Source organism: Camelus dromedarius, chromosome 33 (assembly GCF_036321535.1).
Source record: "Camelus dromedarius isolate mCamDro1 chromosome 33, mCamDro1.pat, whole genome shotgun sequence".
Lineage (NCBI taxonomy): Eukaryota > Metazoa > Chordata > Mammalia > Artiodactyla > Camelidae > Camelus > Camelus dromedarius.
The window spans coordinates 13,492,958-13,518,665 of NC_087468.1; the positions used below are offsets into that span (position 1 = coordinate 13,492,958).

The 25,708-nt window shown below is 47.9% G+C and overlaps 2 protein-coding genes across 2 annotated transcripts; both read left to right on the top strand.

Annotated features, from left to right (window-relative positions):
- The first annotated feature begins 9,358 nt into the window (after nucleotides 1-9,358).
- IL36RN (interleukin 36 receptor antagonist) lies at nucleotides 9,359-13,204 on the top strand. Its single transcript, XM_031441264.2, has 5 exons — nucleotides 9,359-9,387; nucleotides 9,555-9,611; nucleotides 10,987-11,072; nucleotides 12,078-12,205; nucleotides 12,392-13,204. The coding sequence occupies exons 2-5, from the start codon at nucleotides 9,583-9,585 to the stop codon at nucleotides 12,614-12,616; spliced, it is 468 nt and encodes a 155-aa protein (XP_031297124.1). The 5' UTR covers nucleotides 9,359-9,387; nucleotides 9,555-9,582; the 3' UTR covers nucleotides 12,617-13,204.
- Nucleotides 13,205-22,645: 9,441 nt separating this feature from the next.
- On the top strand, nucleotides 22,646-25,194 carry IL1F10 (interleukin 1 family member 10). The gene is made up of 4 exons (XM_064481712.1): nucleotides 22,646-22,658; nucleotides 23,643-23,885; nucleotides 24,127-24,254; nucleotides 24,546-25,194. The coding sequence occupies exons 1-4, from the start codon at nucleotides 22,646-22,648 to the stop codon at nucleotides 24,756-24,758; spliced, it is 597 nt and encodes a 198-aa protein (XP_064337782.1). The 3' UTR covers nucleotides 24,759-25,194.
- The last annotated feature ends 514 nt before the right edge of the window (nucleotides 25,195-25,708 follow it).

A 25,708-nucleotide genomic window follows, 5' to 3' on the forward strand; every position in this document is an offset into this window, starting at 1 on the left:
GCTGGACACCAGTGCAGATCAGGTTCTCTGTGTTTGCATGGACACAGTGTCTCTTCCAGCCCCCTGTTCTCTGACAGAATCAGGACTGGCTTCTGGGCTTTTAGCCAGAGAAGCATGTGGAGGCTTCTCTCTCTAGGAAGCTGCTCACTGGTGAGGCTTAGGGTGGGGACGTGACAAGGCCGCCGAGGTCAGACTGCTCAGAGCTGCTCCAGGAAAGGAGGCAGAGGAAATCCCCAAAGCAGTAAAAGCAAAGACATGAAATGACAGGAACATTCTGTGCGACTGTCCTGAGTCAGGTGCCTGGACCCTGTTCCATTCAAACATGGGCGCTCCGTGGGGTCGGGGAGAGCATTTCTAGGGCTGAATGAAGGGGTTCTGCTGAAAAGCACATCCACCTGAAGGGTCTCCAGCTCCTCCAAGCCCAGGCCAGGCCACCTGTGAGCATCCTGGTCCCTGAAGACGGACTCAAAATCCCTCCATCAGGATCCAGAACAGAGAGCCATGCCCTCCAGGCCTGAAGCTCTGACTCCTGGTGCCCTTTTCCCAATTCCCAATGCCTGGAAAGTGTAGGATATGGTAGAGATTTATGAAGACAGAAGACTCTCTAGCATTTTCTATGCCACCAGAGTTTAAAGAGACTGTGGGGCAACATCTTGGTGTTGATGAAAAATTAGTCAATAATTAATCTAAGAAAAGAAATAGAAAATTTTATTTGAGCCAAACTGAGGATTTTCACTTGGGAGACAGTCTCTTAGTGAGCTCTGAGGACTTTTCTGAAGAGGACAAGCATTTATGTGATGTTGGCAAAGAGGTACATGCAACCAGGCACTCATCTTGGTAGAAGGTCACAGTTATTCGTGAAGAACAGACATCTTAGTTAGTGGTTTCAGTGCTTTCCTAAGTATGGGAAGATGCAAGAAGCTGGGCTCATAGAATGTTCTCCTGGAAATATCTAGCTGAGGACCAGTTCTATAGGTTTTCCCGGAGCACAAAGTGCCTCATCCTGATCTTTGCCCTGAATTCCTTTCAGGGTGTCTTGTAGGTCAGTGATTGCCGTGGCTAATAACTTGATTCTTGTAGAACTGGTTGGTGGGCAATGTTCTTTATTTTACAGTCTCTTCCCTTTTGGTCTTAATTTTGACCAAAGTTTGAGAGGCATTTGGTGACCTATTTGTCCCATGTCATCATTGGGAAGCAGTTGGTGGAAACTCCCACCCCAACGCAGAAGCTGGAGATACTTGGAGGGGGAGGGGTGGGTAGAAGACCATCCCAGAGGTTCTCATGATGACATGAAGAAGCCTGAGGTTGGCAGAAGGCCTGGAACCATGGGGGTTTTCTCCAAGGGACCAGTGCGTCAAGTGGTGGGATGCCCAACTCTGAAAAGAGTTTGAGTCTGGAAACTATACAGGTCCCTCTGAAGGTGCCTAATGATGGGGAGAAGCAGGATGATGTTGATGGTCACACAACAGCTACACATATACCACTGCAGGGAAGGAAAACTGGCCACCCCAAAATATGTCTCTTTGGCATGAGGATTATTTTAGGCTGACTATTTTTAAGAAACAGAAGACTCAGAAAGTTTTTCTTTTTACCCCCCCCCAACTGCCTAAAGAATTTAGATAAAGGGCTTGTTCTAGGAATAGAGCTACCACCAGAGATATCTGGAAAGAATGAGGTAGGTGTGGTGGGGGAACTCGGCAGGGCCTAGAGATCAGAGCCCACGTTGTGTCCCATTGTCTCTGCCTGACTCAGCAAGCATTTGTTTCCCCCAAATTTGCTTTTCCATCTCCATGTCAATTGCCTTTCTCCCCTTTGAAGTCCTAAAACACTAGCCTCAACATTCTCTTTTGTCTTTGGCCGAAGATGGTATTTAAGGTAAGGGTGTTGTTCATTTTGGCAAGTCATTCAGTTTTCCTGGGTCTTTCCCAGATTCACATGTTACTAAACTCTGATTTTCTCCTATTAATGTCTCATGTCAATTCAATTCTTAGGCCAGCCAGAAGAACCTAGAAGGATAGAGGAAAATTTCCTCCTCCTACACCACCTACTAAAATCAGATGAAATCAGGCTGCATCAGAGAGCGTGGGAACACTTCCCCTTGAAAGCCTGAAGCCGATGCCACAAGAACTTGCATTTCTACTCTTGCTCTGCCCACAATGTCTGGGCATTAGGCCTGGTTAAAAAAAAAGGGGGGAACAGCTTCCTGAGAGGATGAGCCAAAGCATCATCTCTGCATTCCTCTCACCTTTTGAAGCAAGATGACAAGAAAGTTATGGCACCTTGACTGGGATGTCATTAGAGGACCTGATACACACTGGGAAAGATGGAGTGAATACAGTAAAATCTAAAGTCATCATTGCAGAGAAGGAAAAGAAAGAAATGTTTTGATGTTTATACCTAGATGATTTGATGACCCTTCATAAATGGGTTAGAAAGGGAAATAGACTAAGAAGGAGGAAGGCCCAGGAGACAGGTGTGGGGATGCCTGGGATGGTCCTGTCTCAGTGTAGAGAGTACCTATCCTGACGATTGGGCTAAAAGAAGAAAAATGGATGCCTCAGGGCAGTAGAAATTGGGGGAAAGGTGTGGGCAGAGCTCAGTTGTTTGCAGTTATGCACCTTTTAATTCTATCTGACTTTTAAGGAAATATGTGTGTATTACTATGGTAATATTTAAAATGAATTAAAATATAGTATAATTCTGGGTCCTTGTTTTACTCATCTGGAAACGTCTTTCTCTTTTTCACCAGGATAGATAGAGCCTGAGGCCCCTTTAAGGAGATATAAAAATACAAGGAGTCCAGGAAGGTTTATTCAAATAACAAACAAAGGCAGCTTTCCTCTTTCCTCTTAGAGAAGAAAACCAAACCTCTGAAGAATGCACGTGAAGGCATCCAGCACATTTTTCACGCTCAGGCTGGAGATTCTGCCTCCATCCTTGCCCTCCCTGGTGACAAAGTCAGTGACGAGCTGGAGCGCACATTTCCTGCTCCCAGAAGAGTATATTTCTGTGATGCTCAAATAGCTCAATTCCTGGAGAGGTCACTCTCGGGCTTTCAGAGGCCCTTGAGCCACGAATGACTAAGCACTTGGTCCTGCCCAGAGCGCCTCATCCTGATTTCTCACAGCTGAAAACCCAGAAGAGGTTCCTTTTCTGGTTGAGAAGGAGGTGGGTAATGTTGGAGGCCCAGCCTTGGTGATTCAGTCCATCAAAGGAGGCTACATCTGAGCCAGACACTGCCCCAGGCAGACTGCCCGCCCCACCTGCACGCCACCTGCGGAAAGTTTGCCCTTCCCCAAGTCCCTCCAGTCTGGAATAGAATCACCGTCACTGTAGCAAGATTATTGCTAAGATTAAAGCTGACTCCTTAGGATTGGGGAAACCCTGTCCCACTTTCCTCGCCCTGACCCTTAGTGTGTTTAGAAGTGCTTGAGAACCAGATGGCATCTCCTTCTGCCACTTCTCATGATGCACATGGATATCTGGGTGGATCTGTGACTACGGATGGAGGTCATAGCTCAACCTCCAACAGGGAGTGTGTCCACTGAAGGAGGGCAAAATTTGCCACCCCAAAATGTGTTTCTTTAATGAGGATTAATTTAGGCTGATTATTTTTGAGAACAGAAGATTCAGGAAGGGTTTTTTGTTTGTTTATTTGTTTGTTTGTTTGTTTGTTTGTTTGTTTTCCTCCCCATTGCTGCCTAAAGAATGTAGACAGAAGACCATTCCAGGAAGGGCGCTATGACCATAGATAACTATTATTGTGAACTAGGTGTGTAGACAGGGAGGAACCTAGCAAAGTCTGTTTGTTAAAATTCCTCTCTGTATCCCATTGTCTCCACCTGGGCCAGCAGTTGTTTGTTTACCAAAAATTTGCTTTTCCATCTTCATGTGATTGCCTTTCTCCCCTTTGAAGTCCCAAACCACTACCCTCAACACCCTCTTTTGTCTTTAGTTGAAGATGGTTTTGGCTGTTTTGGTAAGTTAGCTTTCCGTGGTCTCTCTCACGTGTACAGATTATTAAGCTTTCATTTGATTATCTCCTGTTAAACTGTCTCATGTCAATTTAATTTTTATACCAGCCAAAAGAATCTAAAAGGGCAGAAAAAAATTTCTTCCTCTCCAGCATCATCATATCCAAGTCCTTCTCTGTCATGGACCCTCGTGGACGTTCCAACATCCAGACATTTTGCTATTTCTAGGAGTTCCCTTGGGACTCAGGTGTAGATTCTCTTAACAGACTGGAGAGTACAAATTTGTGTTCTTTTGGAAGACTTAGCTCCTACAGAGGACCCAACTAGTCCATACTTTGTTTTTGTACACTCTTCGATTCATTGTATGAATGATGAGATTTTTCTATATACTTACAGCTTTTTAAATAAATATTTTATCTAGTTTTGAACACTTGTAAGTATCCTTTTATGCTTTAGAGGTAAATTCTCATCAAAATTATATAGTAAATTTTATGTGCTGATTTGACCCTAGGTCAGATCAATGAAAGGAGTAGATGTTACTAAATTTGCATGAGTAATTCTGTGTTTCTTAGTCCAGTTTAATTTATGCATCATAATTAGGGTCGATCTGCAATGAGAGAACCTTCCTGGGCATTCCCCTCCTGGAGAATGACTCACAGGAGTTTTGATGAGCCTTTGATGATGACATGTGAAGTCCAGACATCCTGCTCCTCCTCAGGTAAATGACAGCTTGAGAAGTCTTCCCTCCCCTCCACTACAAAGCCTTACGTGGGGCTGAGGTATTCCCAGAGGACAGATTGTATTGATCCTGGGCCAGGAGACACCTAAGGATCTGTGCTTTGTACTTCCCCAAACAGGAAAGACGCTTTTCTTCTTGCTACAAGATAGCAGAGGGGAGGCCATCAGAGAACAGAGTCGCCAGATCAGATGCACAATCCCAACCTCAGGCTTCTCCTTGCTGTAATTGCGTGTAAAGTGAACTGACGAAAATGGCCAAACTGGTCTCTAATTCATTTGCTGTCCTCTGCTAGAGGAAGTGCTAGATTACAATGACTGTTTAAGACTTTGCTTTCTTGTTTTATGTCTGCTAACCAAGATAATTATAAAATGATGTGGCATCTCAAAAAAAAAAAAATTGGGTACTCAGGGACCTACCCAATGCTTACTATGGCCATTCTGTACCAGACTGACCTGTGGTACTTTTATTTCTTTGACGATAGAGGGGCTTTCATACTGGGAAGTCTGAAATGATCTGGGCATGCATATACTCTCAGTAAATCTCTGCCCCAGGCATCTTCTCTAGAAGGTCCAATTCCTATAAGAAAGGGGATTTCCTGGTAGAAGATATCAAACCCAGCTGTGACCTCTAGCTTCTCCACTATTGTAGCTCATATAGCGTGAGGTGTGTGGTACCAGGTGATAGTCCCGAATCTCCGTCCAGATGGTGACAAGTTGAGGGGGGTTGGCTGGTGTAGAACAGGGCTGACTTCAAGCCTAGGGCTCAGATGAGCGGCTTTGGGATGGGTTATTTGGAGAGGGCATGATCCCAGATCGCAGGGAGAAAAGATAAGCTTTATGACTTCAAGGACCAGTGGTGGGAGAGCAAGACCAAAAGACAGAGATGAGGACAGAAGATTGAGCAGCAGAGAGTCTGTGGATGCAGGGACGGTAGAAAGAGCTCATTATCTCAGCTGCTCCATCTCCACATATATTTGCGTCTCAGGTGAAGAACTCGGCAATGAGAGTGACTCCGTGGGAAACTGTCTATTCCAGACCACATAAACCACGTCCTCTTGTGACCTACTCCCGTTACCCTAGACTGAAGGCAAATAAACTTGGATCCTGTCCTTCAAGTTCAAGGGCTGGGGAGGAAGGAATGGTGGATGGACTTGGATTTCTGCATATAGCCTCCTGTCTCTAGGTTGGATACCAACTAGGCCAGATTGGTCCCTGATGCATGATTCACTCCAGGCACCTTGTGCATCCAAGGACATAGTCAGCCTTTGCTTTGTTGGATGAGGCAGGCACCAACTTTGAATTCTGCTCTTGCTTGGTCTCTCAATGACACCGTTACAAGCCAAATGGTAGAGAATCCTACTCTGTCCTCATCACAAAACTCAGGGAACCCTCAGGGAGGGAAAAATCAGACACTCCCAAGCAGTAGTCACCATGCTACCCTATGGCCACCCTCACCATGACACTGCTCCCCAGTAAAAATCAGAATTAACTTTGTATTTAGTTAAGAAAGATTGCTAAAATGTGCAACTTCCAAACTTGAAAAGAAGATGAATAAAGGAAAAACAAACAAAGCCACCACACTCCATCCAATCGAAGTCACTAGAGGAAGGCAAAAAAGAAACAAAAGAGACATCAGAAGGAAAACAAACAAAAAAATGGAAGAATGGTTGAAGTAAACGGACATATTTCAGAAATCAGGTAGTTTAAATTAACTAAATTCTCCAGATGAAAGAAGATTACAAGATTAGGGGAGAACGCTGCAATGTGCTACTAATGAAAGGTATTCTTAAAATAAAGATGAGTTTCTCTTGGTGTCTCAAGTAGGCTTCTACTGGACCAAAACTTTCAGAAAAATAACGAAAAGATCTGGTGGGGAGGGAACCTGAATGCATTGGCGTGTGAGAACAAGAAAACACATGCAGGCAGATTCTGGAGGGAAGTAGTCACTTAGAAAAAATGATCTGCCAAGGTCAAGTTCCTATTTTCACAGTTTTGACTGAAAGCAAACTAAAATTGCACAGTATGATACAACTGAAACTAATAGAAGACTCTACGGTCTTCTGTGAAGAACCAGGGGACAGATTTGGGGACAACCACAGCCAGTGGAGAGTGGAGAAGTAATCTTGGAGTGAGGCAGTAAGGGAGAGCCACACAAATTCTGTGTAAAAGCTGCCTAAATTTCTGGCTGATCCTTGAGCCATGCCTAGAAATCCAACTAAATTTTAATTTTTTTAAACTGAAGTATAGTTTACAATGTTGTGTCAGTTTCTGGTGTACAGCACAATGTTTCAGTCATACAAACACAAACATATATTTGTTTTCATGTTCTTTTTCATCATAGGTCACTACAAGATAGTGAATATAGTTCCGTGTGCTATATAGCAGAAACTTGTTTATCTCTTTTATTTATAGTAGTTAGTATCTGCAAATCAAGAACTCCCAATTTATCCCTTCCCACCCCCTTCCCCCTGCTGGTAACCATAAGTTTGTTTTCTATGTCTGTGAGTCTGTTTTTGTTTTATAAGTAAGTTCATTTGTGTCTTTTTTTTTTTTTAAAGTTCCACATATGAGTGATATCACATGGTATTTTTCTTTCTCTTTCTGGCTAACTTCACTTAGAATGACCATCTCCAGGTCCATCCATCTTGCTGCAAATGGCATTATTTTATTCTTTTTTTATTGCTGAGTAATATTCTATTGTATAAATATACCACAACTTCTTTATCCAGTCATCTGTGGATGGACATTTAGGTTGCTTCAATGTCTTGACCTATTGTAAATAGTGCTGCTAGGAACACTGGGGTGTGTGTATGTTTTGGAGAACTTTTCTTAACACAAGTTTGTTTTATTTTTCTTACTTTCACCTTCTTGGCTAATCTATTCATTGCTCCATCCATCCATCCATTCTGTATCCATCCCCTGTTATGCACATCACAGAGTAGACGGAGCTGGTGGAGACATCTCCCTGTACCTTCAGCATCTCAGGGGCAGGGGGGCCATGGACTGGCTTAACCCTTTATTAGCAGAATGAGGAAAGAGCTTGATGAAGGCCCATCGCATTGTCCTGCGGACACACAGGGGCAATTCCCTGGGATCAGGGAATCACAGAAGGCAGCCCAGGCAGATGGCATTTTACCTTTTTAGGGGAAACAATACCTACTTTTCTATAGTCACTTTGCAAATGAAAGCTTGTTTGCTTAAAGCCACTTTGCCTATTGGTCAACTCCTTCTGGAGTTGCTTTTCTGTTTTGTTCTTTTTTACAACTATTTGCACCAATAGCGTCATTTCTATTTGGTCAACTTACGGTCGATTCAATAATTTTGCATAAGCCTTTTCTGAAAGGTGTTTATCACTTTAGTGGCATTATGAGCGATGAGTTATTTTTCTATTCTTTGAGCAACTTGATGCTTTATTTAATTTTAAACACTTCAAGGACATTTTAGCCCATAAGCTTGAACACAATTTCTTTAAAACTTATGCCTTAACAATAAATGGTTATCAGTAGTGTATAAGATGTAATTAAGTTGTTTCTTATTATGCAATGACCTTTATCTTTCATTTGGATCCATCACAGAGAGTGTATGGATGGATTAAAACTACATGGATTGTTAGACCATCACAGATTATTTCACCAGTTAGGGACTGAAGGAAGAGCTCTTACAGATGGCCTGAGTTAGGTTTTATTTCCTAAGGAAATAATCAACCACATGAGCAAAGATACTGATACAAAGATGTTTGTCCCAACATGATTTTCAATAGCAAATAAAAATAACAGGACTAACCATAATAATAAGGACTAATAATAACTGATTGCTATAAATAAATTATGTTGCATCTTTAGAACAAAATACGATACAGCTATTCAATGGTATGATATCATTATACTTGGCGTGGAAAGAGGTTCTGCTATCTGACTACATGAAAAGAGCAGGTTGAGAAGAGTGTAGGTCTGGGGTGCAGATGTGTGTAAAGCTGGTGCGTGGTGGTGACGTGTATACGTGTGCCGAGGAAACACTGCTGTCCTTGGTTTGCTAATGGTGCATCCCCTGGAAACAAGTTTTCATGTTTTTTTCTTTTTGGTCGATCTGGATTTTCAGGTTTTTCTACAATGAATAGATAGACTTCACATTCCCTAATCAGGAGAGCTCCGCCTCCAGCATTTCCCTGGCAAAGGCAGGAAGGAAAGAAGGAATGGAGGGAGGTAAGGAGGGAGAGAGGAAGGAAGGAAAAAGAAAGAAGAAAGGAAGGAGGAAAAGACAGGAAGGAAAGAGGGAGGGAACAATCAAAAGAAGGAAGGAGGGGAGGGAGGAGGGAAGAAAGGGGGCTGTTCTAACACCTGCTTTCCCTGGACTGCTCTCTGCACGCATGCCCTTGGGTCCGGAAGGGCCGGATGCCCAGGGGCTGAGTACTCACGAAGGATCGGAAAGCCCCAGGAAGGGCTTCAGGGCTGCTGGAAGAACACTGTCTCCAGAAGCTTTCCTTCTCGAGAGAGATCATGAGCAGTGGGTGTTTCTGGAAGCTTAAGGTGATGTGAAATTACTCTGGAAACCCTGCTCCTCCGGAGGCTGAGGCAGTTTCAGGGGCCCCTCCCTAGTGCGTTATTAAAAGGGCTGAGGCATCCTCGAGGAGCAGGCAGACGCCACGGACTCCGCCAGGAGAAAGGCGCATTCTGAGGTGTCCTCTGGGGAGCTGGGTGTCATCCTCTCCAGATCGCTGCCCTAGAACCCCCTTATCTGCGGGGGCTGTTCCCATGCTGAGGGGCTCAGGAGGCTGGTTGCTCCCCAGGCCCCTGCCAGCTCAGCCTCCATCTCCACCTAAGATTTTCTGTTATTTCAAAACAGGAGAGTCTGCACACCTGTGAAGCTCAAGATGGTCCTGAGTGGGGCATTGTGCTTCCGGTGAGTACCTGAGCCTTTGATTTGGCTGCATCCTCTGGGGAAACCGAGTTCCAGGTCGACCAGTTGTCTAGCCTTTCCGGGGTGGGAGGGGCTGTGACTGTCCTGAGCTGGGTGGGGCTCTCGCAGGTGGCGTGGGTGGCCAGGAGGGTGTGAACAGCACCGCGCTGCTCTTAGAGAAATTCTTCCAGCCTCTCCAGACTGGGGCTGGCCCCCTCCCTGATGGGAGGGTTGTTCACGAGACTCACCCTGTATAGAGCTGTGGCCTCATCCATCCTAATGAGAACAGGAGCTAGGAGGTTCAGCTTGGAGCCCTGCGGTTACCACCCACTGCAGTGAGTTGATGCCAGTCCAGCCACTACCTCCCTGCTGCCTTTTTAGACAAAACAACGACAAAACTCTCCCATCAGTCAGTCTGTCTGTCCACTGGTGTGTGCTGAGCCAGACGCTCTGCTATACTCTGGACTTCTGCAACAGTAAAGGAGAAGGTCTTGCTCTCCTGAACTCAGAGTCTACTATAGCTTTTCCCAAAGCATGTTCTTGGGAACCCGAATTCTATGAGTGGCTTTATACAGTGGCACTTCTTGGTCAAGCAAACGTGGGAAATATTGCTTTCTAGGTCTTCTTAAAAGAGAACCGTAGCGCAACTCAGTGTATCAGTCACTTTGAAGCAGAGGTTTGTTTAATTGTGTTTCGCCAATGTTAAACCAGTTTGTACACAGCATACTCTTTTCCACATTAACATCTGGAGGAACCCCCTTTAGAACACACCTTTCACCTCACAGGATGTCAGAAAATTGACTGAGATTGTAGATGTGAAATAAATTTGAAAAGTAAAATGAATGAATTTTAAATTTAAAGAAATCCCTCCCTTCGTAGGAATTTCCTGCCTAGGAGTGGCCAAGTGAAAGTCAGTGCACCAAGCAGAAGTAAAGGCGAAAGTAAATCAAGGCTCATATTAATCTGGAAGAGGCCTGGGAAATAGCTAACCCATCTTCTTAGTTTAGCAACGGAGAGACTCAGGCCCAGAGAGGGTGAGCAACTTGTTGGTTGTGACTCAGCGGTGATGGTGGCAGAACTGGGAGGAGAAGCCAGGACTCTGACTCACAGTCTTTTCCAACATAACACACGGAAGAGTTTGGTTAGTGTAGAAAAGATCGAAAAGGGAAGGAGCAAATCCAGACTCAAATGGGAGGCGGGGGGTCGTCCCGTTGGCAGACGGGAGCCCAGCAGGGCTGGGAGCGAAGGTTGTGCCCTTACTTCTGGTGCAGCGGGCAGAGAGGGGAGCAACGCCTGAGGCTGGGGGACCCTCTAGAGCCCAGGCAAGCTGGAGCACCCCTCTCCCCTCACTGAGTGCAACCCCGCCCTGATGTTTCAGAATGAAGGATGCGGCACTGAAGGTGCTTTATCTGCACAATAACCAGCTCCTAGCCGGCGGGCTGCAAGCAGGGAAGGTCATAAAAGGTTGGTGGCAAAACATGACCCTATTTCCCTAGATCTCTCTAAGCTCTGAGGGATGGAAGCCCAAAGAGAGCTTAGAGCAGCCATGCAAATTGGTACAAACCCTACAAACTCTGGGCATCACAAAACCAGGCTGAGGGCAACGACGAATAAAATGCTACCCCTCCCAGCAGGGCACCACGCCCCAGTCCCCCCGGGAGCATCTGTGCAGAGGTGGGAATGTTCTCCACGATGAAAGCTCTGTCATTTCCTCGTAGGTGGACTTAAGTCAGCCATGCGTTTTCCTGGGGGCCGGCGCTGCAGAGGGCGCTGAAGCAGCTGCCTTTGACTTTGCTCCCATGTGGGAGCGGGCGTCTGCCCCATCACCCTGGGTCCCCTCGGCTCCCTGAGGGTTGGAGTGGTGGGACCCAGAGGAGCAGGTGGCCCCATCTGCCCACAGGTGACAGCGTGACAGGTCCTTCTTTCTAAAGCATCGCACACCTGCCCACGTGGAACGCTCTTAGTGGGCGCTGGGGCCAGGCAGAGCCCTCGGTGAGGTTGTGTGTGTGTGTGTGTGTGTGTGTGTGTGTGTGTGTGTGTGGCACAGGAGGGGATTGTACAAAGAGGCATGAGAACCTCTTCTGTTCCTGGGAGTCTCAGAGGGAGGAGAAAGATGTCCAGATAACTCTAATGAGAGGCTTATAAAGACAAGTTTCAGAAAAGGAGCTGGAGGGCCGAGGGGCATTTAAAGAGGTGGCCAAACCTCCCTTGGGGCTGGGAGAAGACTTGAAGATTTGACCCTGGACAAGGGGGTGGGCGTGGGGATGGGAGGTGGTACCGTGTGCTTCTGTGCCTTGATGTCCACTGGGCCAGCTGCCGGGAAACCACCCTTCTGTACATGACAGCTGCTCCGAGGCTTCTCTTCTTTCCAGCCTGGGGACAGGACGCATCATGGAGCCCACAGCGGGGGGGGGGAGAGGGGGGCAGGGAAGGGCAGCCCAGGCCCCTGCGTCTGCTTCCTTTCTCTAGGTGAGGAGATCAGCGTGGTCCCCAACCGGTCTCTGGATGCCAAGCTTTCTCCAGTCATCCTGGGCGTCCAGGGCGGGAGCCAGTGCCTGTCGTGTGGGACGGGGCAGGAACCGACTCTGAAACTAGAGGTGGGTCCTGCTGGGGCAGCCTCACCACGTGGCTTCACTGAGACAGGGATGCTGACCCCACTGCGGCCTGGGCTCCTCTCCCTCGCAGGGCTCTGTTGCTCGCAGCTCTGCCTCCCCGAGCCCTCGGCCCGGCTCTCCTCGCTGTCCCCGCCCCTGCCCCTCACCTGCGGCGCCCTCTGCTCGCAGCCGGTGAGCGTCATGGAGATTTACCACGGTGCTGCGGAGTCTAAGAGCTTCACCTTCTACCGGCGGGACACGGGGCTCACCTCCAGCTTCGAGTCAGCTGCCTACCCAGGCTGGTTTCTCTGCACTGTGCTCGAAGCGGACCAGCCTGTCCAGCTCACCCAGCTCCCGAAGGATGCCAGCTGGGACGACCCCATCACCGACTTCTACTTCCAGCAGTGCGACTAGGGCACTGTGCCCCCAGGGCTCCCAGGGCCAGGCCAGCTCGGGCAGGGGCGGGAGGTGACCACCCCACCTTCGCTCACGGGGCTGCACCTGGGATGCACCGGGTACATGGCCGCTCTTCCCCCACCTATTTCCCTAGTTTAGGTAAATCCTGCTGAGATCTGGGGCTTAGTCCAACATTTGCTTCCCTGATAAACGGCACTACTGGGGTAAAACCTGGCAAAAACCATATGAGATAACCCCCTAAGGGGTCAGGGCTGGGGGAGAGGTGGAAATCCTTCATACTTTGTGGTAACTGCCCCGTGGCCCTGAGCACCCCAGGCCAGCTCATCCCCAGTTTCACCTATGAAGGCTCAGCTGCCCGCATGATGTCCCCACTGTGTGTGAGAGGGACAGTGGCCATAGTGTTAAGGCCAACACCCAGCCTCCTCTCCCTTCTCTCTAATTCAGCTGCCGCCATACGCTGCCTCTTCCATCTCTACCCTCCTGCTCTGGCCGTGGGCAGGAGAGGCTGGAGGTGTCCAAGGAAATGGCTTGAGCTCAGAAGACCTAAGATAGACATGCCACACTTTTTGAAACCCGAGGTACAATTAAAACCGCAGATGCTGGTGTCTGTTTGCCTGAAAAGATGCTCATGACATATTGGGTGAGAAGAACAAGTTACAAGGTGGCATATCTTGTAATCTTATTTTAATGCAAAAAAAAATCTATCTATATATTTCTGCCCAGAAAACAAATCTGAAAGTATTAATGCCAATTTTAGCAACGTCAGGGTGGTGGTATTATAAGTGATTTTTCTTTTTCTTTTTTAAAATTTGTCTGTATTGTCTAATTGTTTTACCATGAAGATGGAGGACTCATGTAATAATGAGAAAAATTAAGTTTGAGGTCAGCAGTGTGGACATTATTTCTGATTGTCCTCAGCTTCCCCTCCCCTGGAATGAAATCTGAAGGGAATCGAGCTTTGCTGCTCTGGCTGGTAGCAGCAGGGATCAACAAACAGGTCTCAGCCAAGCTGTGAAGCAGGAGATTGTGATGGGTTAGTGTGGCTGGAGTCTCCTGGGGGAGGAATTTATAGAAAGAAAAATCCTGGACTTTGACCCGGCGTGGTCACAGTCTTCTGAGATTCCAAGGGGGTGGGATCCAGCCTCCAAGGGGTCTCCAAGGGCTGGCTGAATAGTGTTCCCCACAATTTGTGTCTTTCTGGGATCCTCAGACCATGACCTTGTTGGGAGGGAAGGACTTGGCAGATGCAGTTAGTCAAGAGGTCATGATGTATGAGGGTGGACCCTAAATCCGATATGACTGGTGTCCCTGTAAGAAGAAGAGCGGAACCCAGAGAAGAAGGCCTTGAGAAGACGGAGGCCAAGGTTACAGTCCTGGTGCCTCCAGGCAAGACATGCCACTGACTGAGACACCGTCCGAAGCCAGCAGGAGGCAAGAATTCTTCCCCGGAGCCTCTGGAGGGAGTATGGCTTTGTAATCTGAACAGTGAGAGAATGAATTTCCGTTGTTTTAAGCCACCAACTCCATGGTACTTGGGAATGGCAGCCCTAGGGGATGAAGACAGCTGCCAGTGACCCCCGTTTCTTGGTACTCACACCCGGTGTGTGCCCCCTCCCCTCCCACATTGTACCGCACTAACCAATAGAATACGGCAGAAGTAACATCATGCTGCTTCTGAGATCAGGTTACAGAAGACACTGTGCCTTCTCTCTTGGCCTCTCTGTTTCTTCTTTCACTCATGCCTGTGGGAGCCAGCGGCGCTGTGTGATCAGCCCTATAAAGAGACCCAGTGGTTGAAAAATGAAGCCTCCTGCCAGCTGGGACACGGATGAGCTTGGAAACCGCTCCTCCTGCCCAGGCAGGCTTTCGGATGCAGCCCTGACCGACTGCAACCTAAGGAGAGACTCTGAAGCAGAGTCACCCAGCTCAGCTGCTCTGGAGTCCCGACCCTCCGAAACTGTGGGAGACAATGAGTGTTCTTGCTTTAAGTTGCTAAGTTTTGGTGGGAGCTGGGGGTGGGGGTGGCGGTGAGTCATTTGTTACACAGCAATAGAGAACTAACACGCAGGGAAAGAGAAATAAATATATTTATTTTATTATGGTTGCAATTTTCTCCAGCACTTTCATTTTCCTTCTCAAAATAAACATCAGTCCTTTTATTTCCCCAAATGTCCTATTTAAAAGCTGATTATACCAAATTGATTGAAGACTCTCTGTTCCTACAAGGTTAGATCTTCCTTGACCATCTTTGCACATCCAGACATATGTGCCAGGGGCACGCAGCTCCAGTGTCCCTACCTAAACCCTGGGGAATGGGAGCAGAAGCCAGAGGCGGGTGCTGGGTGTCCCATCTGCACCTCAGCCGTCAGACCAGCCTGGCAGGTTCAGATTCTGCTAAGGGACCAGCAGGAGAGTGGCCAGGCCAGGCGCATCTGCTCCTGTGGACCTCAGTGGTCCCAGCTTCCCCAGGCTTCTCAGGGCTGCCGAGAACAGACCCGGTTCACACACTCTCTGCCTACACGCCCAGCCATCACCTCCTCCGAGAAACCTTTGCTGGGTTGAGATCCCCTGCTCTGATAGTGCTTTGTGCTCACCTCTATGCTAACTTCCCCTCCTTGCAATAAATTGACTTGGGGGTCTGCAGCCCTGAAAATGACCTCAAGGTCAAAGCTGTATCAGTTTGTTTCCAAGCGCCTCGAATTGTGTTTGGTAAATAATTGGAATCCAGTGAGAGCAGCATGTGGAAACCGTTCCTCCACCCTGGGATAGTCTCTCTCTCTCACTTCCACCCAGTCTAAATGGACCTGCCCATCTAAATGGACCCGCCCATCTAAATGGACCCACCCTTCAGCACGCTCTCGGGATTCCACCTCATTCTTGAAGCTTTCTCCAGCCCAACGTCATTGCTTCATCATTTGTAGGATGATAGAATTCAAAAGGGCTTTCGCAGGGATGAGCAGTTGGAAAAAGCGGAAAGTAAAATGCTACATTTAGGAATGTGTGGGCTGGGCTCACCAGGGCTGTCCAAGTGAGGGAGGTAGGGTGGTTTCAGAGGTCTTCAGTTTCAGTGTAAGCCCTCAGGCGAGGCCTGTATTTACAGCAGTGTAATACCCATGTCACGTGGAGTGTGTTCCAGTTGTAGGCACTGGGGACTTAACAGTGCCCTGAAGAACAGGAGGGTCCCAAGACCAAGTCATAAGGCAAGAGGCTAAGGAGCTGAGGGTCTTTATCCTGAAGCAGCAACACTCAGGGAGCCCCCTCACCCTGACCCCTGCCTTCAGGTAGAAGAATAGCCTTGTTCTGTGTAATTCCAGAAAGCACAAGTAGGACCAAGGAGCGGAAATTCTGTGTGACGCCCCAGATTTTAACCGTAAGGACCACACACACTGCTAGGGTTTCTTCAGGTTGTGAGGTCCTTGGCTCTGCTGGGGGCTGAAGCATCTTTCTCTCTCAGGGATGCTGAAGCACAGATTCTCCACGTGCAGCCCATCTGCATCGCCAAGGCCCTTTCAGTTCTGGGAATTTACCTTTTTACTGAAGGAGGTTCTCTGCCTCTGTTGTCTCCAATATTCTCTTGGCTCACAGATTAGAGAGTCTGGTCTTATTAATTATCTTTTCAAGTGTTTATGACTTAGCTCCCCAGCCAGACTGGAGAGCTACTTAACGACCGGGACCACGTGTTGTAGGCCTTTGTCGCACAGCCTTGTAAATGCTTAGTCAACGTTCATGGGTTGCCTGGTATGATACCCCTTGCTTTGACCTTTTCTACTGAGGGGACAAGAGATTGGGAGAGGGGGTGAAGAATGGTCTCTGGCCTTAGAAAACAGAAATCTGTTCCCATCTCTGCCAGTCTTTTCTTTTTAAATTGAAGGATAGTCAGTTACAATGTGTCAGTTTCTGGTGTACAGCATCATGTTTCAGTCATTCATATACATACATATACTCATTTTCATACTTTTTTTCATTCTAGGTTACTACAAGATATTGAATATAGTTCCCTGTGCTACACAGCAGAAACTTGTTGTTTATCTATTTTATATTTTGTAGTTAATATTTGCAAATGTTGAACTCCCAATTTATTTCTTCCTACCCTCTTCCCCCCACCCCAGGTAACCATATGCTTGTTTACTCTGTCTGTGAGTCTGTTTCTGTTTTGTAGATAAGTTCATTAGTGTCTTCTTTTTTTTTCTTTTTTCAGATTCCACATATAAGTGATATCATATGGTATTTTTCTTTCTCTTTTTGGCTTACTTTACTTAGAATGATGATCTCCAGGTCTATCCATGTTGCTGCAAATGGCATTATTTTATTCTTTCTTATGGCTGAGTAGTATTCCATTGTATAAATGTACCACAGCTTCTGTATCCAGTCATCTTTTGGTGGACATTTAGGTTGTTTCCATGTCTTGGCTATTATAAATAGTACTTTTATGAGCATTGGGGTATATGTATCTTTTTGAATTAGAGTTCCTTCCAGATATATGCCAGGAGTGGGATTGCTGGATCATGGGGTAAGTGTATTTTTAATTTTTTGAGGAATCTCCATACTTGTTTCTGTAATGGCTGCACCAAATTGCATTCCCACCAACAGTGTAGGAGGGTTCCCTTTTCTCCACACTCTCTCCAGCATTTGTCATTTGTGGACTTTTTAATCATGGCCATTCTGACTAGTGTGAGGTGATACCTCATTGCAGTTTTGATCTGCATTTCTCTGATGCCCATCTTTTCTCATCTCTGCAGACTTCTAGGTTTTGGACTGACTCCTCCCGCTTCCTCATCAAGCCCTTTACGGAATTTTGCAAATGACCTATGAGGGAGAATTACATTAAGGCCATTGGTCCCCAGAAAATACTATGTCCAAGTGCCTCTGCCCCTTATGAACAGGCAGATGAATGGATGTATGGATGAATGAGTAGATGGACTGATGGATAGATGGATGGATGGATAGATGGACTGAATTAAGTAATGTCAGTGAGAGGCCTGAATGTTCTTTATCCTTGCCCTGCTCACAATCTGTCAGGTGCCCTCATAGTCCAGGGCATGGATACTGCTCTGTCCCAGGATGAATCTAAGGTCAATGTCCTAATCTGCAGGTGGGATTCCTTAGACATTCCATTTCGTCAAGCTGGTACCAACTAATAGAACCTATTGAAAAACAGAGACTTTCTTCTCATCTTCCTAAACAGGACCACACTCACAATGCCATCAGCCCCCGTTCTCATGTTGCCTCACTGGCTATAGCCTGGCTACAGACAAAAGTCTGTCCTTTGGCCCTTCAGACACATTCACTCCTGTCTCTTCTGCCTCTCTAAGCCTAGGATAGAGCCCCATGGCCCCATGGGGCACCAAAAGGAAGGTGATATAAAGACGTCTGACCCCAGCATTGTTTATCTGGCTGCCAAAACCACCAATGACAGTACCAATGACAGTAGCTATGAGCAGAGCCCCAGTGCCTGGCTTCTGCCGAGGCTTTATGGGTGACTCTCTCCCCTTTGAACAAACACTCATTTATGCCCCCACCTTCTTATTATCTGTACTGTGCTGAAGATATTGTGAAATCCCTGGGCCTTTCTTCCCCATCCTGGAGCCAATTATAAAGATTGCTACAGGCCTGACCCACCCAGTCCAGACAGTATAAATTCAGAGCAGGTGCCCTGGAGAAATCAGTTGGAGGTTCCAGGCACCCAGGATCTGCAGGTCAGTGGTGGACAGGCAGTATCTTTCTCTCTTTCTCTCTTTTCCCTCCCTTCTGTCAAAATCTCTGACATGCCATCTCCTTTTAACTCCTCCTGGCAAGCTCTCTAGTTATCAAGCTATCCCTGCCATGGAACACGATGGCACGCTAAATAAATCTAGGGGCACAAAGGAGCAATTGGAGGGGAGGGTATAGGTTAAACCAAATCAAGATTTTAAAATATTTAGGACCATGGATTTTATAAAATAATTTCAGAAGAAATCATCTAAGCCAGTGGTATTCCACAATGTTTGGTGAACTCGGGGGTTCCTCAGAGATGCCCCATGTCTGTCTCAGTCATCAGTGCTAGCTGGGTGCTGGTGTCTCCATCACCCCCTGCTTCAGTAAAAGCAGGTGTCTTTTACCCATTTAACTTTCATTAGGTTCCTGGGTAAAGTGTCCTTCTGAAACTTAAAGTAGTTTTGAAAAATATTGACCTTGCCCAAATCTCTGTTCCAAATGATAATAAATTGGAGGTGTAGGGACAAAAAAACGGGACTCCCCAAGGTGGCAAGACAAAATTGGTAGCCGAGCTAAGCCTAGAACCAACCTTACCATGCAAATCTGCTGTGTGTGTTTCTATGTCCTGCTCTTAAGCACTGATGTGTCTCCATTGGGGTGGTTGCAGAGAGCTACAAGGGATGCTTTGTGCCTTCAGGATCTTGTTAGCTTTTATAAGGGAAACAAATATCCGTATATAGAACAATAAACAATCCAGTGAAATGTGATAAGAGTTCAAAGTAGGTCTGCAATAGTAAAAGAGAGATTCATTAAACTCTGAGTCATGGAATCATTGATAGTTTGATCTGGAAAGAATCTTAATAACCACATACTCTAATGCCATAATTTTATCGATGCCAAAGCTGAAGATTGGAGGTTAAGTGACCTGACCTTGCATGTCTGAGCTATTACTCTGAGCTGATCATTAACTTGGCAGAATTAGATACTCAACCCACAGGTAATAATACCATGTCCAGTGGCCCTAATGCCAATAGATCTGCATGGACAACGACGTGGACAGCTGGCTTTCGAGGCAGGGAAACCAAAGCTAACCGAGTGTGCACATTAAGAAGACAAGAAAGAAGTCATGTTGTCAAAGGGGTGGTTTAGCGTCCACAGAGCAGTGAGATACACTTAGATATGTGCTTCGTACAGCGGGAAGCCAGAGTAGGCTCTAGAGCTGGGCGGGGATGAGATGAAAGCACTGCTTAGAATATGAGTCCAGGGAACTCAGATAGGGCGGGCTGGACTGAAGGCAGAGACACCAGGATTGTGGGCACAGCGCTAATCGTTACCAAGAAACCAAAGTTTGGAAGAAGTAACTTACTGAGACTTGTTTAGAAATCTGACACGGAGTCAGGAAAAGTGGGAGGAACGCTCATCAGCTCTCAGTGGGCTTGCGTCAAGGTCATGATGCCGTCAGCCGATCAGGGCTGGGGAGATCTTCCGGTCCTTTGCTGCTCAAAGGGTGGTCCAGGGACCAGCAGCATTAATATCATTAGGTCCCACCCCAGACCTAGGGAATCAGGACCTGTATTTTTAACAAGAGCTGAAGGTGATTTATGTGTTTATTAGGGAGTAAGAAGAACTGAGCTCATGTGTCAGTTCCCAAGCCTGGCTGATCACGGAGTCACTTCCAGAATCTTCAGCCCAGGAAACAGCACTTCTCAAGAGTCCCCCAGGTGATTCAATGGTCAGGCCCGTGCTGGGAGCCAATGACTTTAACTGAACACTTCATTTTTTAAAATTTAAAATTTACTTTATACTACAAAGGAAATTTATATAAGATAAGGAAAAATGTTGAGATGTTAAAAAAAAAATTAAAGATCACCCATAATCCTGTCAGCCATCGGTAGGTCCTATGACCATACTGACACTCTTTGTTTCTAGGTATGCATGTGGATTTAAATGGAATCATTGTGCACATGTTATCTATGACCAGCACTTTTCACTGAATATATTTGACTTTTGATCTTTTTATATCATAAAATGTTTTTCTACGTCATCTTTGATGAACACAGACTTTCTTGTTTACTAAGTTTGCCATAATTTTTTTTAAACAATCACTCTTATTGGGCATTTAGGTTATTTCCAATTTCTTGCTATTATAAAAAAATGATGCAGTGAACATCTTTATTGCTAAAACTTCAGGCAATGCATTATTTTCCCTGAGAATAAGGGCAAGAAATGAAATGACAAAGTACGTAGAATGCTTTAAGAGTTTGATTCACATCACCAACACCCATCCAGGATTTGTACTCTTATTGGTGTCCTGTGATCCTTTGCTTTCAACAACCCTTAAGACTCCCACTGCAAAGCCCAGGGATAGGAAAGGACGTGTCTAAGGTGATTGAGTGGCAGATCCAATGCTAAAAGCCACCTGGGCTACAGCCCTTCTCCTAACACCCAGGCCATGCTGCTCGGGGCTGCTGAGGTGGCCGGAAGTCCTGCCATCAGCATCAACCTCTTCCTCCTTACCTGCTTCCCAAAACATCCCACAGGGTCCCTCTCAGGGCCCTCCTCCTTTATTTCCACCTTTCTCCCATTTCCTCTAATTTTCTGTTTTATTCTCTTTTCTCTTCTCCCTCCCTTCTTGCACGGTGAGAGAATCAGGTTTACTCTGTAAACCTCAGCCCTAGCCATTCTTGGATTTACTTTTCTGGGCTATTTTCCAACCACTCTCATGCCCTGATTGGCTCTGAGCTTCTTTCCATGCTGGATTCTGGAATGGTCTTTCTGAGGTGGTCATTTTGGGGAGAATCTCTGGGGCAGGATGGTCCCACCGGAAGGAGCGGAGCCGTGTGAAGGGCTGTGCTCTGGGGTTTGTATGGGGACGCTGGCTTCAGTTCACATCATTTCTCCTCAGAAACACAAGTCTGTATATCTCAAGCCTGTCCTGTTTTCCATCTGGAATAAGTGGGGGTTTGGATGGTCTCTCACAGTCCTGGCAAAGCCATCCAGTCCCTGGAATGATGCTTCCTAATTCTGCAGGGAGACCCTGCCCGCCCCACCCGCAGGCACTGTTCCTCCCTCTTTGCTGGGCCCTAAGCCCCTGCTAGGGCGAAGAAGGTGGGAATGTGGTGAGTCTAAGGCCAGGCTGAGGAGTGGGACAAGACTGGAGTCAGGTTCATCCTCAAACTGTGAGGCTGGAGCCCAGTCCAGCCCAGTCTCAGCCCTGGGGAGGGCTCCTGGCTGAACTCTTTGGGAGAACCTGTTCACTGGCTTCCCAGAGCGAGGACCAGTGCACAGTCACAGCTCATCCCTCTGCCAGCTCGGTGTGTGGGGACGGCCCCGAATGAGGGAGATGCATTGCTGCCTGGAGCTCACTGGGCTGGGTAGACCTTGGTGGATTCTGGCAGGCCGATGAGACCTTTCTGCCCTCTGATTGGGCGATTTGGGCCCTCGGGGCATCTGCCCCGCGCCCCCACAGCTCCACTGCCCTCCTTCCCTGACAACCCTTTTCTTCTTCCCTGCCAGCAAGGACCCAGTCACCCCTGACCACAGCAATGTGCTCCCTCCCCATGGCAAGATACTACATGTAAGTCTTCCTGGAGCCCTCCCTTTCCTAATCGGGGGTCTGGAGATAAAAGAGGAAGCGGGAAGGAAGGCTGAGTCAGAGGAAGAGGCTCCTTCTCACCCCAGAAATCTCAAGTGCCCCATAATTAAGCTTAATCACCATCATAAACACAGTAGCTTTCTTTCCTGAACCTCTGCAAGATGCCAGCCATCCTGCTGCCTTGCCTCCATCCTGAGGAATCCACAAGGCGAGCATTACTAAGCCCATTTTATAGATCTGGAAACTGAGGCTCAGAAGAGGTTATAAAGTACCTGGTGTCACACAGGGCCAGGATGCAGACTCCATATTCCCTCTGCTGCTCCAGCCTCCTCTCTCTAAAAGCTCAGAGATAATTTTGCATCCCAGTGATAGGGTCTTTATATGTTAGCCTCTGTGGCCTTGACTCCCAGGCTGGGCTTCCAACTTTTACTTGGATTTCATCTCATTTGACATTTGAGTCTTTACTTAAGAGTTTACCACTTTATTGCCTATGATTCTTGTTGTTAAACTCTCTCAAGCCCTTCAAGGAATGAGTTAAGGTCTCATAAAAATAAAATAAGACTGACTTCTGGGATGCATTTCTTTAGCTCCTTCACAGGCCTGTTGTATCCTAGACCTGGGGGACTGGTCAGGGCCTCCAGGAAGTTACAATGTGGCCGGGAAGGCAAGACATGCAACTGACAAAACAGATGTCAGCTCTCTGGGGCATCTAGTCTGGGTTCTGGTCCCTGAGCAGAATGTTGCTGGCAGGTGAGTTTCCCACAATTCCTGGTTGTCCAGGATGCAGGGAGCATGCCAGCCAGCAAACCCAGGTTCTTTTCAGATCTTCGTCTTTATTGTGCAAGTGAACCTGCCGTAAACACATCCAGTCATTAGCTAAGGGTATTATCATGAGCTCTTATTGCAAGAGAGGAATCTCCTGGAGGTGGTGTTGGCCCAGAGGTTCTGGCCTCGAAGGTAAGGAGGGCTCCCAGACTGATAACCACCTCTGAAACCAGCCAGCAATGGGCTGACAGCATGGGCATGACTTTGATATTGCAAAGACTCACTGCGGTTCCCTCCAGGCTTCCCAGCACGTGTTTCCCCTCCCAGGCTGATCATTAGAACCACAGCCAACCCCCATGCCTGTACCAGGCCCTGCTCCAGTTCACTGACCCCCTGTATTTGGCACCCACGGCACAGCCCAACCCACCCCACCCCACCCTTCATACACTTGCAACACTCACCAGAGCAGGGTGACCAGGCTGGCACACTTACCATTACATAGGATTTTTCCCCTCATTTGAGGATTTTCTTCTATAAAAAGTCTTTTGGGGCCGGGGGACAGGTATAGCTCAGTGGTACAGCGTGGGTTTAGCATGCATGAGGTCCTGCATTCAATCCCCAGTAACTTCATTAAAAATTTTTTTTGAAGTCTTTAAGATATCTGAAAAACAAATTACACTTTATTATACAATAAATTAATGTCTTTACTAGAAAAAATCAGGTGGGCCCAGAAAATCGGGGATAAGGCTCACTGTGTCCCAGAGACATTGGAACCTCATTAGGAAATTTCTCAGGAGGGGCGTGGAAAAGAGGAAAACTCTCTACCCCTCAGTGAGAAGACACAGGTGCCCGTCACGGCTGTGACGGCCCGACAGGGGCCAAGCCTGGTGAAAAGAGAGGGGCACAGCCTCGGGAAGTCACGGGCCCCGGAAGGCCTTCCCTGGCCTGAGGCTGGCCTGGTCTTGACAGGCTCTGGGGCGGAGCAGTGCCCCACTCCTCACCTGCAGGAGGAGAAGGACCCCCTAGTGCTCAGAGTGGCCAGTCAGAGCGGGGGTGGGAGGGCTGTGGGCCTGAGCGGAGCGGGGCCTGAGCGGGGCAGGCCCTCAGTCCTGCCGTCCTGTTGCAGAATTAAGGACGCGGATCAGAAGGCGCTGTACGTGAGAGACAGCCAGCTCCTGGTGGGAGACCCCGATGCAGACAACCGTTGTGCAGGTGCGCGCCTGTGGCTCAGGCCCCTCTTCCCTCCTGCCTCCAGTCACGGCCAGAGGAGCGGCAGGGAGCTTCCGAGGACTTCTCGTAGTGAGGGGTCAGGACCCCTGCAGGGATCCCAGCTCGCCCTGCAGCCTGATGCGGAGGCCAGGCCAGCTGTGCCCTGGCCCAGTGCCTTCCTGCCAGAGCCTTAGATGGGGTCCCCTCATCTCCTGGCTCTCTCCTCTCCTCTTCTCCCTCCCAGAGAAGATCTGCATACTCCCCAACCGAGGCCTGGACCGCACCAACTTCCCCATCTTCCTGGGGATCCAGGGAGGCAGTCGTTGCCTGGCATGTGTGGAGACTGGAGACGGGCCCTCCCTGCAGCTGGAGGTGAGAGACCGTGCCCCATTCTGGGGGCCGCCGTAGACCTGGCCTGGCCTCCAGGATGCTCTGGCATCTCTGCGCCCATCTGTGGATTTCCGGCCAGGTCCACACGTCCCTCTCATGCAGGTTTCCACCATCTCTCTCTGCACCCAGCACCCAGACCCTCCCCTCCAAAACCTGCAGAGGGCAGTTCCCTAGAGAAGGACTCACCCTGTCTGGTCCCTTGTTGGTCAAGCCCCAGAGGGGCTGACATTCAATCTGCAGCCTCATCCAGAAGCCACCGCCTTGTCCCCGCAGGATGTGAACATCGAGGACCTGTACAAGAATGGTGAGCAGGCCACACGCTTCACCTTCTTCCAGAGAAGCCTGGGCCCCGCCTTCAGGCTCGAAGCTGCTGCCTGGCCTGGCTGGTTCCTCTGTGGCTCGGCTGAACCCCAGCAGCCCATCCGACTCACCAAGGAGAGTGAGCCCTCAGCCTGCACTGAGTTCTACTTTGAACAGAGTCGGTAGGGAGACCGGGTGCTGAGTTCCCAGCCTGATATCCCCAAACCAAGCTCATCCTGCCCAGGGTCTCTGGTAGGCAAAATAATGCCCCCCCCCCGCGATGTCCACATCTGGATCTCCAGAACCCGTGAGTATATTACCTTCCATGACAAAAAGGACTTTGCAAATGTGGTGAAGTTAAGGATAATTCATCCTGGATTATCCCAGTGGGCCCAACGTAGTCAATCTCAAGGATCCTCCTGTGACGGAGGCAGGAGGGTAAGAGTCGGAGAGAACTTGGAAGATGCTATGCTGCCAACTTTGAAGACAGAGGAGGGGGCTATGAGCCAGTGAATGTGGGTGGTTCCTAGAAGCTGGAAAAGGCAAGGGAATGGATTCTCCCTGGAGCTTCCAGAAAAAATGTGGCCTTGCCGACACCTTGACTTTAGTCCAGTGGAACCCATTTCAGACTTCTGACCTCCAGAGCTGTAAAAGAATAAAGTAGTGTTGTTTTAAGCCATTCAGTTTGTGATCATTTGCTGCAGCAACTGTAGGAAATAAATACAGGGCCTTGGTGGCCTCTGTGTGCGGGGTGTAATGCAAGAGGCCCCGGGTAACTCGGTGTGTTCTTGGAAGCCTGGCCACAGCTTCTTCTCCACTCCCTCTGCTTCCAGAAACCACCAAGAAGCTCCGGGCAGAACCCAGCTCTCCTGCTCTGTCCATGGACAACGCCGTGGGCTGCTGACAATTTCAGCTGTAGTTCAGGTCACAATTTTTCTATCAGATACTTCATGATGAATCAGACCCAACTGATTGACTGGTACCATTCGTTGTCTGCTGGTGTTGATGCGTGAGAAGCGAGGAGGAACAGAGTTGGAGAGGGAGTGAGTTTGGACTGGATGTCCTGAGTTTAAGGTTTACTGTGGAACTGATGAGTTACTGATGACTGGTTATAGCTGAGAATACAAGGCTAGAGC

Coding starts and splice junctions, on each gene's coding strand:
- IL36RN (XM_031441264.2), top strand. CDS start 9,583: ATGGTCCTGAGTGGGGCATTGTGCTTCCG. Junction 11,073..12,077: donor AGCAGGGAAGGTCATAAAAG/GTTGGTGGCAAA, acceptor TCCTTTCTCTAG/GTGAGGAGATCAGCGTGGTC. Junction 12,206..12,391: donor AACCGACTCTGAAACTAGAG/GTGGGTCCTGCT, acceptor CTCTGCTCGCAG/CCGGTGAGCGTCATGGAGAT.
- IL1F10 (XM_064481712.1), top strand. Junction 23,886..24,126: donor TGCAGACAACCGTTGTGCAG/GTGCGCGCCTGT, acceptor TCTCCCTCCCAG/AGAAGATCTGCATACTCCCC. Junction 24,255..24,545: donor GGCCCTCCCTGCAGCTGGAG/GTGAGAGACCGT, acceptor TTGTCCCCGCAG/GATGTGAACATCGAGGACCT.